This window comes from Alosa alosa, chromosome 17 (assembly GCF_017589495.1).
Source record: "Alosa alosa isolate M-15738 ecotype Scorff River chromosome 17, AALO_Geno_1.1, whole genome shotgun sequence".
Lineage (NCBI taxonomy): Eukaryota > Metazoa > Chordata > Actinopteri > Clupeiformes > Clupeidae > Alosa > Alosa alosa.
This window is the reverse complement of record NC_063205.1, coordinates 13,767,942-13,788,198: the sequence shown is the minus strand read 5'-3', so window position 1 is coordinate 13,788,198 and position 20,257 is coordinate 13,767,942. Positions and strand designations below refer to the sequence as shown.

General features: G+C 43.6%; 1 protein-coding gene across 2 annotated transcripts; it reads left to right on the top strand.

Annotated features, from left to right (window-relative positions):
- Nucleotides 1-1,570: 1,570 nt before the first annotated feature.
- On the top strand, nt 1,571-16,346 carry tfec (transcription factor EC). Of its 2 annotated transcripts, none has more exons than XM_048267525.1 (8): nt 1,571-1,640; nt 5,708-5,944; nt 6,409-6,510; nt 9,230-9,275; nt 10,838-10,894; nt 11,013-11,088; nt 12,330-12,477; nt 15,130-16,346. In XM_048267525.1, the coding sequence occupies exons 1-8, from the start codon at nt 1,587-1,589 to the stop codon at nt 15,631-15,633; spliced, it is 1,224 nt and encodes a 407-aa protein (XP_048123482.1). In that variant the 5' UTR covers nt 1,571-1,586; the 3' UTR covers nt 15,634-16,346. The 2 variants fall into 2 exon arrangements, with proteins under 2 accessions (XP_048123482.1, XP_048123481.1); XM_048267524.1 differs by having other exon boundaries at nt 9,230-9,350.
- The last annotated feature ends 3,911 nt before the right edge of the window (nt 16,347-20,257 follow it).

Below are 20,257 nucleotides of genomic sequence, written 5' to 3'. Positions count from 1 at the left end.
CATCAGTCACTACATCATCATAAAAACAAACAATGATGTATGTATGTATTACTAATAAAATAGGGTAACACTTTATTTTATTGTGTCGCTGTTACAGTGTACCTACCTAATTAGGTACAGTGGTACAACCTGTGTAACAACATGTACTATCAGGTACTATCATTGTACTTGCATTATGTATTCGAAGACATAACATACATGTCATTTGTATGTGTAAGAAATTAACTGGTACACTTAATAGGTTTATTCCACTGTATCAAAGAGTAACAAGGTTGTAGCAGCACAGCTGTTACATGTACACTGAAAATAATGAGGCCTTGACTGGAGCTAAGAATGGTTTGTATATCAAATCTATCATGACCAGATATACCCCATCCAGCAGGTCTCAGGTCAGCTCTTTGCCTCTGATGAAAATTTAGGCAAATAGGCAAAGTTTTGTAAAAGCACTCAGTATTACAATGTAACAACTATATGTAGGTACCCACAAATACATAATGCAAGTACAATGACAGTACCTGATAGTACATGTTGTTACACAGGTTGTACCACTGTACCTAATTAGGCACACTGTAACAGCGACACATTAAAATAAAGTGTTACCTGAAATAGTTCAAATGACTTTCTATATTGAGTTCCATAATTACATACATACACAAGATGTTACATGGGATTTCCCCAAGAATTCCCTAAATAATGTTAACATTTAAAAATTCTAAATATCACATTTTATACCTGCTTATAACATTATTTATAACACAACTGGCATGGTTACCAATAGGCAAGACACAGTGTTCACAAAGTATGAAACACTGTGTCATGTGCTGTATGCGGTGCAGCCCTGCGTTAAGACGTGTGTGTTTATAAACAATTATGCACTCTAATAGAGTTAGACATAGTAGGCTGTTGGAAATACCTTATTAAAAGGCATTCATAGACTTTCAGAGTTACTATTAAATGTGATTTTTAGAGTTACTAAAAGCCTGAAGCAATGTTGGCGTTTCTAGCAAGAAAGGGATGAGAGTGTAGGCTGAATGATGATTTTTTCAACTTGTCTGAATTGATTCAAACTTCTCCATCCTCACTCACTGTTCCCTTTCACAGCGATGATCACACACACAGACACAGACACACACACACAAACACACACTTTTACACACACACCAACACACACACTTACACACACACACAGACACAAACGCACACACAAACACACACACACACACACACACACACACACACACACACACACACACACACACACACACACACCAATGCTACACTCTGTGAGTGATTCATTTACTGTAAATTCTGACTTATCGGGCTGGGTGAGGGTCACAAAATGAACAAACACTCAAACTGTGTCGGCTGTGGCTGAGCAGGGAGTGTATGAAAAGGTGAAAAAGTGATCTCTGTCCAGCCACGGTTATATCCACTATTTCTGCAACAGACTAGCCCAGTGTTTCATAAGGCCAACTTTTTTTTTGAAGTGAAAGAAGAACTTGTGTAACACTGAAACAATATTGAGCAACTCATAGGTTGTCTTTAAACAGAGATCATTGTAACACCTCAGTTGGGCTGTGGAGTGGATGGTTGTAGCTGCACTATATGGAGGCCATGAATATGCCAGCGTCTCCAGAGAGGTAATACTGACCACAACTTTTAAACACGCACACAATGAATGCTAACTTGGTAGCTTCCAGTGTCTTCTCAAAGAAGGACAGCCTATAGGTATTTTTATTTGTGTGTTTGCTTGCAGTATTTTTTTAAACATAAGATTTTAATTAAAATAAGTAATCCTTGCAATTCATTATAACCTCCTAAATGAAATTCGGCTAACTAACTGCTTCATGTAAGTTATTCAGTTACTGAGTATACAAAGTTAGCACAGTTAAGGTAAACTGATTTGGTTGGGGAACTGTGCTCAGATCAATTACCTTTTTTCTGTTGGGTGAATCAGGGCTCAACTACTTCCTGTGGAGGTCTTTGTTCTGTACAACTCTAAAAAAAGAGTTTAATTGAATCAGTGAAAAAGTAATATAAAAATGAAATGAGTTAAGAACGGTAAGTTCCGTTTGTGGCATGTCATCATCTTGACCTTGGGGGAGTAGAGGAAAATCGTGTCACTGTGTACTCTGTTGTATCAAATTAGTGTCATATTTGATCTAAGCAACTTAGAGAAGATAAAAAGTAAATGTTTTATGGTTAAGACAATATAATAATGATACCTCTGATTTCATGACCAACTTCTCTGATTTCATGACCAACTCTGTGATTTCATGACCAACTTCTCTGATTTCATGACCAACTGATTTTTGTTGTGGGTTCACAAAGTCCTGATATTTGTAATCACACCAGAGCAGACACACAAGCAAACAAACAAACAGTAGTAGTTTTTTACAAAAAAGTCTCTCTCTCTCTCTCTCTCTGTGTGTGTGTGTGTGTGTGTGTGTGTGTGTGTGTGTGTGTGTGTGTGTGTGTGTGTGTGTGTCTGTATCTCTCTCTCTCTCTGTGTGTGTGTGTGTGTGTGTGTGTGTGTGTGTGCGTGCGTGTGTCTGTATCTCTCTCTCTCTGTGTGTGTGTGTGTGTGTGTGTGTGTGTATGTGTGTGCATGTGTGTGTGTGTGTGTCTGTCTGTGAGGCTCTGACACTCTGGTGGTACTCATTGGCTCACCATCTCCTCAGCACATAAATACAGCACTTACGGGATCTGGGAAGAGTTTAAAAAAGGGGGAATTGCACTTTCGTTTTCATTTAGTTTTAATCTCCTCATTATCTCCCAGAGCGCAAAGGCCTGTAAATCAAAGTGGTCCAGATTTCGCCGATATTTGTCCTGTTCTGTCTGTCCTTAGAGACAGCTGTGTGTGTGTGTGTGTGTGTGTGTGTGAGAGAGAGAGAGAGAGAGAGAGAGAGAGAGAGAGAGAGAGAGAGATAGAGAGAGAGCGAAAGGAGAGAGAGAGAGAGAGAGAGAGAGAGAGAGAGAGAGAGAGAGAGAGAGAGAGAGTGAGTGTATGTGTGCACACTCACACATAGATATGCCATTGTCTGTCGGCATTTACTGGGCTGCAGAACCATTGCAAGTGGAATCAAATTAAAAGGCCTGAAGACTTAATAAGCGTGTCTCCTGCATTTACAGTAGAGAGTGAGTGTGTGTGTGTCTGAGAGAGAGAGACAGAGAAAGAGAGAGAGAGAGAGAGAGAGAGAGAGAGAGAGAGAGTTTGTGTATGTTTCCATGTACTGTATAAGACAAAGAGTGTGATGGAGAGAGATAGCAAGAGTGACAGATGGAAAATTAGTTTATCTAGATATAGAGAGAGAAAGATGGAGAAACAGAGAGAGAGAGAGAAAGATAAAGAGAGATCTGTTCTAGTTTTCTTATAGACTCCAACTACCTGTATAATTAGCAATGCTGGCAGTGCATTTGAGATTGTTGTCATGCCAATACAAGTTCATTTGAGTTTGAATTGAAGAGAGATTGAGAAAGCAATAGAAATGGGCAGAGAGAGAGAGAAGATAGAGAGAGGGTTTCTGTGTGTGTGTGTGTGTGTGTGTGTGTGTGTGTGTGTGTGTGTGTGTGTGTGTGTGTGTGTGTGAGTGAGTGAGTGAGTGAGTGTGAATCTCTAAAACAGAAGCTGAGGACAGGAGGTACTGGCCCATTTCCCACTGGTGCAGAGATGCTGATTAAGAAACACAGAGCAACTTGTTAAGTTCCTTCTGGGAATTGATCTCTCTGTCTCCAATCATTCTTTCACTTCTCTCTTACTTTCAGTCACAATACTTCTTACTCTTTCACTTTTTATCCTAAACACACACACACACACACACACACACACACACACACACACACACACACACACACACACACACACACACACACACACTTTGTTCATAACCCAAAATCAATAACTTTTGTTTTGTTTTGGTTCTGGATGTGTCTGTGTGGATGCCATGCAATGGGGTGCTTGTGCATCCTGTTTTTAAACCTGAGAGAAAAGTTCTCTAATCTATTATAGCTGAGTGTTTAAACAGCGCTCCACTGATAGACATTAGACATACATCCTTGTTAGGGCTTAGAAACAGTGTTGCATTAGGATTCCACGAGAAGCACTTTATTGACTACAGTATATCCTGCAGCCTTATTGACTGAACATTCTTTAGCTGTGCTGCTACAGCTGTTGGTGTCTTAAGTGATGAATGTGACTTCTTTCCACAATCCATAATTTGGGGAATTAATGTCAATCTTCTTTTGGGATTATGAAACTTTTGTGTGAAATTGAATTTGACATAAACCAATTGGATGTTTCCCCCCTTAAGGCACGTTTCGGACGTCATAAATGTGTTGCCTTTTTCTGTTGGGTCCAAAAATAACTCAGGGGACCCAATAGAACCATGTTAGAGATGCACCGTGTGACCTTAGTGAGAGAAATAGAAAATCCTCCCCCTCACACTCTCTCTGTCTCTCTCTCAAACACACACACACAGACTCCAATAAAAGAATAGCTGTCTCACATTTACGAGATGCAGTGAGTTAAAATTAGAAGGAGGGCAGCTTTTCTTGGGCCATAGTTATTCTTTGGGTTATCGGCCTAAGACAATGCTCCTACTGAGTGCCGCGGTAAAAATGGCCACAGCCAAGTTATTTTAAAACCCACGTGGAACAAATGTCATTTGTGCCCTAGATCCCCCTGAAGCAGAAGTGGCATAACAAAGAAGCAGGGGGAAGTTTTGCGATTGGCTGGCCAGTACGTCATGAAAGCTATGAACCCACCCCTCAACCCCACCGCCTCCTCCCCACCCTCAAACCCCCCACCCCCCATCCCTTAACCCCCTCCCATTGAAAAGACTGATATAGGCCACAGGCAGATATCCTGTCGTGATCAAACTGAGGGCAATCTGATGAGTCTCTGTTTGAGGTGATTACCACGGCTAGTAAAAAAAGAGGGGGCTAGCCTGCTCCACGCTCACTCCACTAATTAGGTGATTTAGTCTTTGGTCCTGCCCTCTTATAAGGGCCCACTGGTCAGAGAGGAGGGGACAGTCACCATCTCAGACACACCAACACTTCATCCTCTCGTTCTTCCTCAGGAGAGACTCAGTTATCGCCACCAGCAACAACCCAAGTCGGTGGCAGTGACAGGATCCTTTTTCTGGGTTTCTCTACTTAAACACAAACCAAACAAAAACAAACGACAAGAACTGAAAACTAAAGAAACCGGAACAAAACGGGGAAAAAGGTTATTGGCGAACCGACGACGGCGCGCACTGAGAATGCCCCATTTAACTGACTGTTGCTACTACAACATGAGAGACGGCATTCGAGTTTCCAACGTAAGGAGCTTTTGGGCATTTGGGGGTTCTACACGGCTTGCACTGAAGGGGACCAGTTGAGAGGGCCATCGTGTTTTGTTTTCTTACTGACTATGTTTTTGGGAGATTGGTGAGGTGGATTTCGTTGTGTCTGTAAGTGTGTAGCTTTGCTACCAGCTTGGTTTTTGGTTGGCTCTGCTTTACTAGCATGAGAGAGAGAGAGAGAGAGAGAGTTTGTGTACGTTTTCACATACTGTATATCTAACGGATGGGTATGCCCTTCTTGCTACAATGTTATGTCTTACTGTCTATGTCAATGTTATGTCTTACTGTCTGGTATGTCTTGACTTTCTAAAAGCTCTAAAAGTCATTTTATGCCCTCTCTCTCACCTATCCCCCTCCAGGTACAGAGTCACATAGAGAACCCTAAGTACCACCTCCACCAGGCCCAGGCCCAGTACCTGACTCTGAGCTCCAAGCTCGCCGGCCAGGCCCACCCGGGCCCTCACCCCCACGCCGGGCAGCCGCTGGGCACCGTGCCAGTCATGCGTAACGGGCACATGCCCCCGCAGGGTGACGGCAGCACCCCAGGCAGCCCCATCCACCTGCTGACCCTGGCAACCAGTAGCCATGACAGCGAGGTGAGTCATACGTGTGCTCTCTTAAACGCTTCTGAAAAGTTTGCACTCTGAAATCCTAGTACTTTATTATGCTCCTGACCCCCCCCCCCAACCTACCAACCAACCACCCACACGCCCCCATTGCTTTTCTCTCTGTTCATCAATAACTTCATTAAACAGAAAGAAATTTGTGGAAACTAGTCTGATTGCAGGCGTTTCTGTGTTAGATAGCTCCCCTTCTACCCCATTGTTTGTCTATGCCTGCTCTGCTGCTTTCTGAAGAAACGTCTGTGGTTGGACTAGTTTCCCAACTTCTCTTCGATCTGTGTACTGTCCTTGATGAATGATTGATACAGTGTTATTTACTTTCCTGCTGAAAGAAAGTCGAGAAAAACAAACAAAAACAAACAAACGGCAATAACAACAAATTTGTATTCACAATTGTCAGAGCAAAGGAGTACACTGAAATTACTGTTTTCTTTTAGTTTCCAATGGATGAAGTTATTGATGACTTAATTAGCCTTGAATCCGGCTTCAATGATGGGGGCTTGGATTGCATGGAGTCTAACCTCTTAATGCAAAGCAATGTAAGTATAGTCTATTGTCAACTATTCTGTTGCTAAGTGTGTTTGTTTGTGTGGTCAGCCCTCTATCACTGTTTGTGCACCTAGCATATTAGCGTCAGTATTTAACTGTGATTAGGTTTCTCCTCTGTAGGAAGTATGTAGCTGAGAGTGACGCAAAACAAGCAAACAAGTACTTAGGACGACTTTACCAATCACCTAACAATAGAACTGATGGTGTGTCCCATGGTTTTACATTGACATGTAAATGTGGTTGAAGCAATTAGGGTTGCTTCAAAGACACTGGCGAGAATGAAAGGCTTTTCTACCCCAGAGCAAACATTACCTGTGATCAGCCTTGGGACAAGCTTGGGAAAAAAGGGGTCTCTGACTCAGTGTGAGGTCAGATTAAGTACGCCCAAGAGTCAAAGTTCAATGTCTTAGCCTACCTTGTCAGAAGACTTAAGTCATTTTCTCTTTTCTCTCTTTCTCTCACTCTCTTGCTAAGCCTGACGATACAATGGATTAGGCAGATGCTGACAGCTAACATTGTAGCATTTGGTGATGTGAAGAAGGGGAGAGAGAGTGTTAATTAGGGAGGGAATGTTTTCAGTGTTTTTTTACTCTCACACTGGAGAAAAAGTCTGTGTGTGTGGTGTGTGTGTGTGTGTGTGTGTGTGTCTGTGTGTGTGTATGGTGACATTTCATCTGGGAGGTGAGAAAAACCAAATCCGACTTGAGGAATTCCAGTGGAAGAAGAATAGGTTGAAAATATGTTAGCCATGTTATGTGGCTGCCACTGAGATAGAAAGAAAGAAAGAAAGAAAGAAAGAAAAAAAATGCTCTTTCAAAATGAGTTATTACACAGAATAATGAGTGCAAGAATGCGTGGGAGTCTGAGGGAAACAAGTGGCCTTAGTATGACAGGGATGCGGGCTAGCATTCCTCAACCGTTAGCTGACGTTAATACTAGCTAGGTCTCGGACAAAGAGATACTTGAATCTCCATTAGCGCCACACCTGAGTTCAACACAGAAATATGCTTCTCTGAAAGGGAATTTGTCAAGTAGCATTCCAAGCTAAAGAAGGAACACTTTCACTCATAGAGAGGTTGAGAGAGAGAGAGAGAGTGAAATAAGGATAAGTGAAATGAAGGGATTAAAAAGACGAGAAGAAGAGGGTTGCGTGAAAGTACCAGGAGAGATAGACAGATTGAGAGAAAAAACAAAGACACTAGTTGATAGAAACCCAGAGAGAATGAAAGGCAGACAGATAGATAGAGAGTGAGAGAGAGAGAGAGATTATGATTATACAGAAGGAAAGCAGTGAGGCATCGGATTGGACTAATACATACACTCCCGATGGGCCTGTTCTGAAATGATACCGTGCTTAAATGGATCAATTCATTTTAATTAGTTGCACAAAGCGATGCGTCTCAGCTCTACGGAGTGTCAACACATCCACCAACACAGATGGGGATGGATGGCAGCGATTAACCAGACGGCAGGCGCACGACTGTCGCAATCCTTCATTTTGATTAGCAGCGCCCCACCTCATGCGTGCATACACACACACACACACACACACACACACACACACACACACATTTGCATCAACTAGTGTTGAGATAATCACTAATGCAAAAGCAAGGATCACATAATGGTTGGCTTTCATTCTCTCTCTCTCTCTTATTTGTCATTCCTGCACTCCTTGCCCTCCAGGAAAATCAGATTATATATGGACTTTTACTGTGAATATCAGTATTTCATGGCACACACACACACACACACACACACACACACACACACACACACACACACACACACACACACACACACACACACACACACACACACAATCGGCTCTTCGCACATAGCTTTCTAAATCCATGTCTCCACATACCACCAGTGTCATACAGATAAGGAAGAGAAAGATAAGGAAGAGAAAAGAGAGAGAAATGTCCTCATGCTTTTGGGTGCTTATGGGAAATGTTACTTACTCTATCGTTGACATCTGTGTGTGTGTGTGTGTGTGTCTTTGTGTGTGTGTGAGAAAGAGAGAGAGGGAGAGATGGGTAGAGACACTGAGATGGCCCTTTTCATAAAGAGGGGTGCTATTTTTAAATCAGGCAGCTGCATTTTTGTCATGGTGGCCCAGTACAAGGAGGTCTGTTACTATTGGTAAACGCAGACAAAACTAGACAAACACATACCATCCTTAGCCAGAGAGTCAAGTAGGCAGACAGCAAACACAGACACAGACACACACACACACACACACACATGGGTCTTGAAGCCATCTCAGTGATGCCCCCAGCAACATCTCACTCTCACTCTCTCTCTCTCTCATCTTAAAAGGGTTTAACACATTTAAAGAAAAGAGAGACAGGAAGTCAATTGAGACCTATGTCCAGTGTCTAGACAATGCAGTATCAGGGCTTGTCAGGAGGGGCTGAAGAATGTGGAAGTGTAGACATTTAGCTCCTGTGTAGAGGGGGGCATCTGGGTAGGGCAAAGGAAGCAACATTGGGGATGAATGAACCTCTTCAGTAATCTCATCTGTTTGTCTCTCTCTCTCTGTCTATCTCTGTCTCTCTCTGTCTATCTCTGTCTCTCTCCTTCTTACTCATCTCCTCATCAATGCACACACGCACATACATCACTCCTTTCTCTCTCTCTCTCTCTCTCTTCCTCTCTCTCTCTCTCTCTCTCTCTCTCTTCTCTTTCTTTCTCCTCCACTTCTAGGTGTCCCTGAACGGCGGGATACTGGATGTGTACAGCGGTGAGCCAGGTATGCTCACCCCTCATGGTGGACTGCCACCCATCTCTTGCCCCACAAAGCTCACTGTTAAGAGGGAGGTCACAGGTACGGCAAATCCGACAGCGCAGAGCAGAGCTAATAGCTAACGTTAAAAAAAAAAAGATCCGTACCAACACATTGCTTTATTTGAAAGAGATGAATGACAGTTCTTACAATCAGAGCATACACAGAGACCAGGGATGGGGGGGGGGGGGCAATATTCACATTTACTCTTACATACAGTACTTCTTATCAAAGAGGGTGAAGGAAGGTGGGTATCGTGAATAGGGATGTTATTTTAGTTATTTTATTCAAAGAGAGTGTCACTGATTGAGACACACAGAGAGAGTCTCCCAAGTGAAACTTTGTAACACTGTGTTTGACAGAGTTTGACCTAATAGTGGACATAACAAGCAACCCAATTAAACTGCAGTTGAGTCATTGGGGGCAGTTGAATACATGCTGCACGTGCGTATGCGTGAAATGCAGGGAGGGGAAAAGGACTGATTTAAGTCTGGTTGGATAATCATCTGTTGAATGTTTTTTAAATCAAATGCGGCTGAATTTCAAAAGAAAACACAAACATAGGTTTTCATCTTGTTTGTTGATTTTTTTTCCCCTCACAAAGTATGTTCAAAACTTGTTTGGCTTGCAGTTACTTCTCCCTCTTTGCTGATAATCAGTAAATCATTTAGCAGGAAAACGAAAAAAAAAAAAATGGCAATGAGTTTGCCATGGTGCATGCAAGCAACACAAAAAGCCTCTGTGTAAATGAACAGTCTTTTTTCTTATGAATGTCATGCATCAAGTAGAGCTAATTGATTTAGGAAATAGAAAGGATGCCTGAAGAACGCTTCACTACGATGCGCAAATAAGTAAATTACAGCCTTTTTCATATAAGTGTGCAGGGCTCCAGACAATGGGCGTGTTACATGGGGTTTTAAATGGGCCTTATTGAATCAACAGAAAACAGATTGAGAAATCCAATCACGCCGCCCAATTATGTAATTTGGAAGAATGTGAATGTGAATATGAACACTTGAGAGAGTATCTCTCTCCACTCCCTGACCCCCCCTCCAATCCCCACCCTTACCCCATCTCATCCCTTTTTTTTTACTACATTTACTAAATTAGCAAATTTGTTAAGTTGACTTGATTGTGAGTCTCAGTATGTTAACAAGGACACAGAAGAGGCCACAGAGGGCTAAAGAGGAGCTCTGTGGACTAGGAAGAAGAAGCTCTTTGAGGGTGGACGGAGGGGGTAAAAAGGTCATTCCTGTTTGTGGTCGGAGGGGTCGCGTGGTGCCAGGGGGAGTCGGGCGATCGGGGCGCCACGACGAGTTGGGGGTCAGGCGGTCCTTGAGCGAGTCTGTGTGATCACAACCTGGGCAGCAAACGAGGGTGCAAAGGGTTGAGCTGACTGATCTTTTGTGAGGGCGATGTGTGTGTGTATGTGTATGTGTATGTTAATGTGTGTCTGTTAGCTTGGCGTTGTCACCACTTATCTGAACTTTTCCTTCTCTCTGTTCTTCCTCTCTTCTCTCTCTTTATAGAACACGACACCAGAGTCATGGCCAAAGAGCGACAGAAAAAAGACAACCACAATCTCAGTGAGTGCTTCATCACTGACAATTAATCGGACTAAATTGTAATTATCGATTTGGTTTTGCTCTTAAAAAAATAATTTCTGTGAACATGTCTTCATCAATCGCTCTGTTTGTCTTCCAGTTGAACGGAGGAGAAGATACAACATCAACTACAGAATCAAGGAGCTGGGGACGCTCATACCAAAGTCCAATGACCCGTAAGTGTCTGAGTCGCTTTTCACTTTTCTCCTAAACATCCTTACTGTCACATAAGCTAATGTCCATACTTTCACAATACACCAGCAATAGCCCTTCCTGAAAATAAATTATATACCACATTTATATTTTACATTTATTTTATCCATAGCGAATATGATTACCATTAGAGTATGGTTGAAAAAAAAAAAGCCAAATAGAAGTAAAAATACATTGTGATAGACTGAACGTGCTGAAAGTCTTTTATTTTCCTACCTACTGTACCATGACTGGAGCCAAGTCCTGCATAAATATAAACAGAAGCTCAACCTTCTTTTGTTGCTTCCTTTGTTCTTTCAACAATGTGCTCATCCATTCCTTTTTTATATAATTACACAAGGCCCCAAAGTGCTACCCAAAGTTTCTGATTCATGTTTGAGTAAGGACTGCTGAAGCCTCCTGCTTTTTTTTTTTCAGTCAAGGTTTTCAAAGTCCTTGAATGAGACTGAGGTCAAGAGTAGGCAGGTTGGAGCACAGTTGGCCCCTGAGATGGGGAGCTCAGCCCGGAATGGGACTCCATTGGCCCAGCTCAATTGAACTTTGGATGGAATTTAAATGGAGGGCGACTGTTGTCGCTGGTGCCATTAGCTCAAGATAAAGGAGATTATTAACTGCCATCAGAACCCAGACGTCTTATTCGGGTGGAAAGGGACGATTTTAACCAGGTCTCTCACTCTCTTGCTCGCTTTCACACTCCTTTTAAAAAAGTAATGGTATCAGGAGCCAGTGCTCTTTGCTTCCTCTTCTAAGTCCAATCTTTTTTTTACACCCGTTTTCCGACACTCATTTTTGGCCCAGGGATTAATTTTACCACACAAGGACCCCCAGAATGGACTTTCTCCAGATGTACTTAAGTATTCTATTAAAAATCCCATTCAGGGGGCCAGACGTAATGTCCAAGAATGAATAATTGGTCGTGTAAATCACTATTCCTTATTCATATATAAAAATTGAGCCTTTGTAAGTTTTTTTTTTTTTTTTTGCTCTCTCTCTCTGTTCATTTCTTTCTGGGGTGCGAGCATTCTTGCTGACACGTGGACTTGTGTTTAAAAGGTTATCTCTCTCTTTCTCCCACATTCTCTTCTCTTTCTCTCTCCCTCTCTCTCTCTCTTTCTCTCTCTCTTCTCTTTCTCTCTCTCTTCTCTCTTCTCTCTCTCTCTCTCTCTCTCTCTCTCTGTCCTGTTGTCTGTGCGGTGCTCCACAGGGACATGCGCTGGAACAAAGGGACGATCCTGAAGGCCTCGGTGGAGTACATCAAGTGGCTGCAGAAGGAGCAGCAGCACGCCCGTGAGCTGGAGAGTCGCCAGAAGAAGCTGGAGCAGGCCAACCGCAGACTGCTGCTCAGGATCCAGGTACGAGAGTGGTGCAAAAACAAAACTCCTTTACTCACCCGTCGTCATACGCTCTCAGAGAAGAGGGAAGGATGGAATGTGTGTGTGTGTGTGTGTGTGTGTGTGTGTGTGTGTGTGTGTGTGTGTGTGTGTGTGTGAATAAAAGACAGAGAGGGTAAGAGGAAAACCAGATGAAATAAAGACAGTTCAATTAGACAAAAACATGGAGAAAACAAAAGTAAACAGACTGAAATACACACACATGGACAGATGCATAAATACACCATTCACACCCTTTTCATTCCTCCCTCCATCCTTTCCTCCATCCCTCTATCTCTCTCTCCATCTCTCTCTCTGTCCCTATCCCTCCATGCCTGTCTGCCAGGCTTCCCACTGATGTGAGTAGCTGCTATGTCCCTCCCTCTGCTTTGAAGTGGGACTCACTGGAGTAATTACTTGATTATCAAATCCTGCATCAGAGGACACACACACACACACACACACACACACACACACACACACACACACACACACACACACACACACACACACACACACACACACACACACACATACAGAAACAAATGCATGTTCACATAGCCCACATGCCATAGCTCTCACGCAAGAAGGGAAGGCTGGTTAGAATCATGCAGTCCAATTGGCCTGCTATTGACACACTATGCACATGGCACACATACTGGGAGAAAGACCAGCACGCTTAATTAGACACCACAGACTTGTACACAGCCCTCTACTGCTCCAGGGACCATGGCTTTGTCTCCACGCGTTCCCCACAATGCCACCATATGCCACTATGGATCCGTACCCACACCCCCTTTTCACATTCAGACACCTTGGATTGCCAAGGTGCTCTACAGGGATGAAAAGGCCGCTTTATGTATAGATGACAGTTTTTTTTCTCTTCAGCTGATAGACAAACAGCTCTTTATCTGTGGATTCCACTGAAAGACTCCTAAGTATTAGAGAGAGAGAGAGAGAGAGAGAGAGAGAGAGAGAGAGAGAGAGAGAGATTCCAGTTCCATTCTTGCTCTCCAGGAATGACAAACTCCCAACCCAAAGCCTGTGCGGATGTTCAACATTGCGTCAATATTCCACCGTTGTTCAACATTGTATCAGCATTTAACCTTGAAACAGCACTGTAGTGCTATTCAGCACTGAATCACCACTGTTGCACTGTTCAACATACCATTACATCAGCATTGTAGCAGTGCTCAATATGTTATCAGCAATATTGTGGAGTGCTCTGGCTGGTGCTTGGTCAGAAGACTCTCAGGGCTCTATTTTAGCGATTGGAAATGTTTGGTCAGAGATGCAAAGTTTAAGAGTTGTCCAGTCAACATTAGCTAATTAAATGGTGTGATTTTGTGATCAGCGACCGGACACATTTTTCAAAAGGGTTGTTCTTCTGTTTCTTTATTAGTCTCCACAGTCATTAACTTCACCGTGGTCTCATAGGCAACAACAAAACAGTTCTACACAGTTATTTACTTTCACTATTGACATATCCTGAAAAAAGCAACACTTACCCCAATAATGTTGCCCCACGAATGACTGAATAAAAATCTTAAGGATATTTATCCTGCAGAGGAATTGTTTGGGACTGGTTGCTAAGGGCTGCTTACATCTCCTGACATTGCGTCTTCAGCTGTGTATATTCGCCTCTCTCGCTATAAACCAGGTTTTTCTTGATCAGTGGCGTAATGATTTTTAGACGGTGTAAAAAGGTGATTTTTGGATCATGCACCAGATCACACCTTTTGTTAATTGCCACACCCCTGGGTGCAAGGTTTAATAAAAGTGGAGTGGCATGGCGAGAAATTCATCACTGGATTGGGTGTAGGATAGCAAGCTTCGGGCTTTGTGCCAGATGTGCCTTTGTGAGGTACAGGCCTCTTCTAGAGCAGTATCGGCACAGACTGATGATGCGCTGAGTCCACTGACTGATGAGATTCGTGAGTCGCCCCCTGTCCGTCTTTTCTTTACTCTGTCCCTGTCATGTTTATGATGGCAAAGCTCAAAGGATGGATCAATCCAAGTGGAAGTGGGGTGTGTGTGTGTGTGTGTTTGTAGTGGATGTAGATGTATGAAGGGATTGGACACACACACACACACACACACTTTGTAGATAGCCGAGAGCCAGATTAATCACTCCCCCAGCACTAAATTGGGATGCTGTTTAAACACCATCAGTCAACCAGGCAGTGCTATGGGGTGGACATGAGTACTGATGCGGTGCTCAGTGCTTGGGGAGGCAGTGGCCAGATCAGTCCCTCAGTTCTGTCGCGTTCGGTTCACATCCACTGCTGTCTTTCACTGTCTGAGAGAACAAGGCTTCAGGGAGAGAGGATGTTTATGTGGTGGAGATATAGCCAAGTGAATTAGCTTGTAGTGCATTATTCTTTACATTTGTTTTCAATGTACTACACTAGTTTAAACCTATTTCTATGGTATGCTACACCATGTTTTCTGTGGTCCTTCCTGTTTAGTCATCTCGCTGGTGCTCTCTGTGATATTTTACTCTGCAGTATTTTATGTGGTTTTACTCTATCTAGAACTTTCTCTCTCTCTAGAACTCTTGTTTTTTTTCCAACTCTGTTCATCTCTGTGGTCTAACCCCTCTTGTCCTCTCCTGTGTGTGCGTTTTCTCCTCAGGAGTTGGAGATCCAGGCACGGGCCCATGGTCTGCCCAGCATGGGCACCTCTCTGGGGCCCGTCGAGCTGTCCAACCATCTTCTCAAACAGCAGCAGCACCAGCCTCAGGGACCCCAGCAGCCCCCCCTCTACCCCGACGAGCTCAACGGAGGAGCCGAGTACCTGCCCCGCACTCCTATCATGGGAGCTCAACCCGGTGGTGCCGCCGCCGTGGCAACCAGCGGAGGGGCCACCAGCGGCATGCCCTCTGTGCCGTCGTCAGGCGCGACGGGCGGGGCAGGGGAGCCTGGTGACGGCTCGACGACCTTCTCGGACCCGTTGTCGCACTTCACAGACTTCTTCAGTGCCACGTTGAAGGAGGAGCACCGGCTGGAGGAGATCCTGATGGACGATCCGCTCTCGCCGTTCGGCACTGACCCCCTGCTCTCTGCCGCCTCGCCCGACGCCTCCAAGGGCTCCAGCCACCGCTCCAGTTTCAGCTCGGACGACGACGATGACCTCTGATGGACCCCCCCCCCTCCCATAATGACCTTTGAACCCTCCTGACCTTTCACCCCTCTGTGGCCACGCCACTCCACTGCCCGACACACTCCCAAGCCACAACTCCAACTCCAGGCAAAAAGACATTTTGCAAAAAGAGGTTTCATGCTGGAGCCCTGAGACTCTGTGCCCTTGTCTCTTGAACCACTTAACTGCTTATGAAGAATGGAGAGAGAGAAAGTGAGAAAGAAGAGAGAGAGAGAAAGCGTCTCCCTCCCTCCGTCCTCCCAGATCTTACCGACATTCATTGAAGCGCATTAAGACAAAAAAGGGAGATCCAGTGATGATGGGAGATCTTAACAGAACTCTGCGAACACTGTGCAGCCTGCAGTCACGAATAGACTGAATGACTCTCTTACTGTATGCAGTTCTTACACTGACCACATCTGATGCCTGCACTGTGCAGGAGAGATGTGTTTGTAAATGTTTCTTAAATGTTCTTTATTGACGTTTATGAAGCAAAATGGCCAACGTTGCCTTAATCTAATGTGTTGTAAAAAAGAAAATGGACAAAGCAATGCAATTATAATCGTACTAGTTAAATACCTAACCCTTCTATTGTCTTGTCTTAAATGTATTTTTTAAGAAAATATGTATGTTCATGTATTTATATGTTTTAATCCGTGTATTCTCAAAAACAATATTTCTTACATCATCTAACATGATACGTTTTTTATTCTTTTTTGGGGGGTGGGGAATAGATAAATAAACCCCTTTTTATTTTCAGTGACCGTACATCAGTCTGATTTTTACACCTTTATGTCAGGTGTCCATCTTTAAAGATTGACTGACACACATTTTTGGCACTTTAAGATTACTCCTCTCTATCAAAGACCCATCAATCTCACTTTCCGAGTATAGCTGCAATTAACTGAAAAAAAAAAAAAAACCGCACAACCCAACTTTTCTTTGTGGAGAGAAGAATAACTCCCGAGACACCTTGACCCACGAGCCTTTGATTGGGTAGCTCTTTGTGATGCGTTGCAGTAGGTCAAAGGTCAAGTGCGGTGCTGCCCCAGACACTCTCCTTGAACTCTGGGGCTGATTGACTCTCAACAGAAGGTGAGTGAAACATGAGACACAAGGTGTCTGGGTTTTACACCCTACAGGGTAGAGAGAGAGAGTGAGAGAGTCTGAGAGACAGGTAGAGCGAGGCAGAGAGACTTAGAGCTAGAGGTAGAGAGAGAGAGAGTCTGAGAGATAGGTAGAGCGAGGCAGAGAGACTTAGAGCTAGAGGTAGAGAGAGAGAGAGTCTGAGAGATAGGTAGAGCGAGCCAGAGAAAGTGAGAGCTAGAGGGAGCTAGAGAGAGAGAGAGTTGAAGAGAGAGAGAGAGAGAGAGAGTTGGAGAGAGAGCTGGAGAGTGTGATTGTCATGACTAAGTGACAGTGCACTGATGAACACTACTGTCCTGAGGGTCACTAACGAGGTGGAGAATAGCCATAATTACCCAGCTGCTCGAGAGAGAGAGAGAGAGAGAGAGAGAGAGAGAGAGACAGAGACCATTAAAACCAGACCGAAGAAGAACAGACTGAAGAAGAAAGAGAGAGAAAAACTGTTCAAGAAGTAACTCAAGAAATTCTTGCATTCCACTACTTATGAGGAGGAAGTTGAACTCTCCTCCCTGTTATATTTGCATGTGTGTGTGTGTTTACGCGTATGACCATGAGAATGTGTGTATGAGTATGTGTGTGTGTGTGTGTGTGTGTGTGTGCATCTGACTACTCTTTAATTTTATATTAGACGCTCTCATAAGTCCCCCATGAAAACTCGAGCCTCTCCCTCGCCACTCTGAAAAGTTTATTGGAGTTGATTTAAAGTTTTATTTAGGGGCTTGTGTTAGTTGCAAATGATGGGCTTTTTTGAAGAACCATTTCATTAGGAGATTTTCAAGCATATCTGAAATAATGCATTAATAATACAACAAACACTAGAGACCAAAAAAATAAATAAAGAAACATAAAAAAAACACGTCTATGCATTTCCGCGGATACCCTGTGTTCCTCATCAAAGCGTGTCTAAATTAATGTTTTAGAATGTTATTAGCTTGTATGTTTCTCTGAAATGAAATCGAATGCGATTCAGCTTGCATCTCCTTTCGTCGGCTCGAAAATAAAAATTGAACCGCCACACTCTGCCAACTACAAAGACCTGTGCGATGTTTACGCCTAATTGGCTGGTGCAATTATGGAAGGTAAATATATTCATTAAAAAGAAAACAGAGGCTTCTCTCTATTTCCATGTGATGGCCACTCATTTTCATCAGTGCAATTTTTCCCCTTTTTTTTTTTTTTGGGGGGGGGGTCATTTTCTTAGCATCTTGTGTTCTCCATCAAGCCTGACTGTTAGAGAGTGATCCTGCTCATGTTCTTTATTTCCACTCTGCAAAGCTCCATATCAAAGCTGGAGGGGGGGGCGTGCATGCATTGATTCTAGTGGGGTTCGGTTGGATTTAAAGGCATGAGGCTTATCAAGGGAGCATTGGGAGTACAAGATAATGAAAATGCTAGTTGTTTTTGAAAAGGAGAGACAAAAACACAAGTAATTATGCAGTAAATTCATACTCAGACATGCTTAGATATTTATTTACATAGTATCTTAATTACCATGCTGTGTATTGAAACAGAGGTGTTTCCAGACTTGATGGCATGAATTGACCTGATGCATATTTTTAAAAAAGGAGTGATATGACAGGGACATACGTTTCCTACTGTTTTCTAATATAAATGTTTGCATTTCAATGTGTGTGGTTTCTTACATACACTGTTTATTGTCTATATTTGAACATGAACGCAGGTGTGTGTGTATGTGTGTGTGTGTGTGTGTGTGTGTGTGTGTGTCTGTGTGTAATTGCCTCAGGTCTATTCTCACTCTTCCCATACCTTTGCACTTACTGCTGTGTTTGACCAGCAGGTGGGAGTAAGACACTGCATGGGTAGTCTCACTTCCCCACACACACACTAACACACACACACACACACACCCACACACACACACGCTAACACACAAACACACGAGAACACAGCATCCACAGCATGAGTCTAGTTTACCACTCCAAACAGATCAGACTCCTACTGACTGCCAACGCAGTGTAACAAACAAACTGGCACGCGCTTCCCACAATCCCGCTGGGTTCGGGGTTAACCCTCTGATTGAGACTTATGCATCTGTTGACTCCATAATCACAACACAAATCATTGTGTGTGTGTGTGTGTGTGTGTGTGTGTCTGTGCCCACTGATTGATATTAAGTATTTGTGTATGTGGGCATGTGTTGTGCATTTGTATGTGCACATTTGTTTGACATTCATCTGTGCATGTGTTTGTTTTTGTTTATGTTTGTCTCTCAAACAGGTGCGTTTAGTGGCAGGCTGAGAGCAGTTCAGCACAGGTGAGAAGTGACGGTGTCGTGTCGTCGTCCCTGGAGACTGCTCCGTTCCGCTCAGCTCTGTCAACACAACAGCAGTGTAGGGACACACACAGGTGAGGGGCTGCCATCGGCAGTCTGCGCTGCAGATGTTTAGCAGCTCGGCTGTTCTCACCTGACCAAGTTGAAGGATTATTTATTTATCATCTACATACAGCTCTGGACATTTTTTTAGAGACCACTGTGCATTTTTTCTGATGTCATCTTATGGTTGTTGAGTGACATTCGAATGAGTTGACGGTCATATTCAAATTTGCAGTGGTCTCTTAATTTTGAACATGACCGTCAACTCATTTGCATGTCACTCAGCAACCGTAGGATGACATCAGAAAAAAATGTGCATGTGGTCTTGTCATTTTTTCCAGAGCTGTAGATACTCAGGCTGAGAAATGCATAAACACATGCACATACACAGATGCAGACGCAAGCACGGAAACAGACATATGCACAAAGAGAAACAGAACAGAAACGCGCACACACACATATGCACACACTCCCTCCAACATCACAAGATTTCACAATTATTTACAAGCACTTGACAACTGTGGCTGTGACAATGTGCCATGGCCAAATTAACCACAATCTCACTGTGAATAACACTGTTTTACTGTTTTTCCCTGTTTTTGGGGAGGGTTCAGGGTTCAGTCTTGACCATACTTTTGACATTTACATTTGAACTTTTCCACTGATTTTATACACAGTGATCTCACAACCCCCTGCCCCTCCAGACACACACACACACACACACACACACACACACACACACACACACACACACACACACACACACACACACACACACACACACACACACACACACACACACACACACACACACACACACACACACACTGGTCAAGGCATCCTCCCTCCCATGCTCTTCTGAGTCTGGCCCCAGTTTCATTGCATTTATTGGGATGACGGGAGAACGGGGGGGGGGCCTGCCTGTGTCTCCCAAGCTCTCACGCCAGCCCAGAAAAAAAAAAGAGGGTAGAGGGGGAAGTTGGGGGCTGCAGCGCATTAACGACGGAACACAAACGAGATGAAAAGTGCCCAGCTGGGTCTGGCCGCCGTAAAACGCCGATGCGATTTCCAGAGTTATATGAATCGCACCAGATGCCAAAAACATAACTTCAAACAAATTGACTCCCAATTATTTGAGCG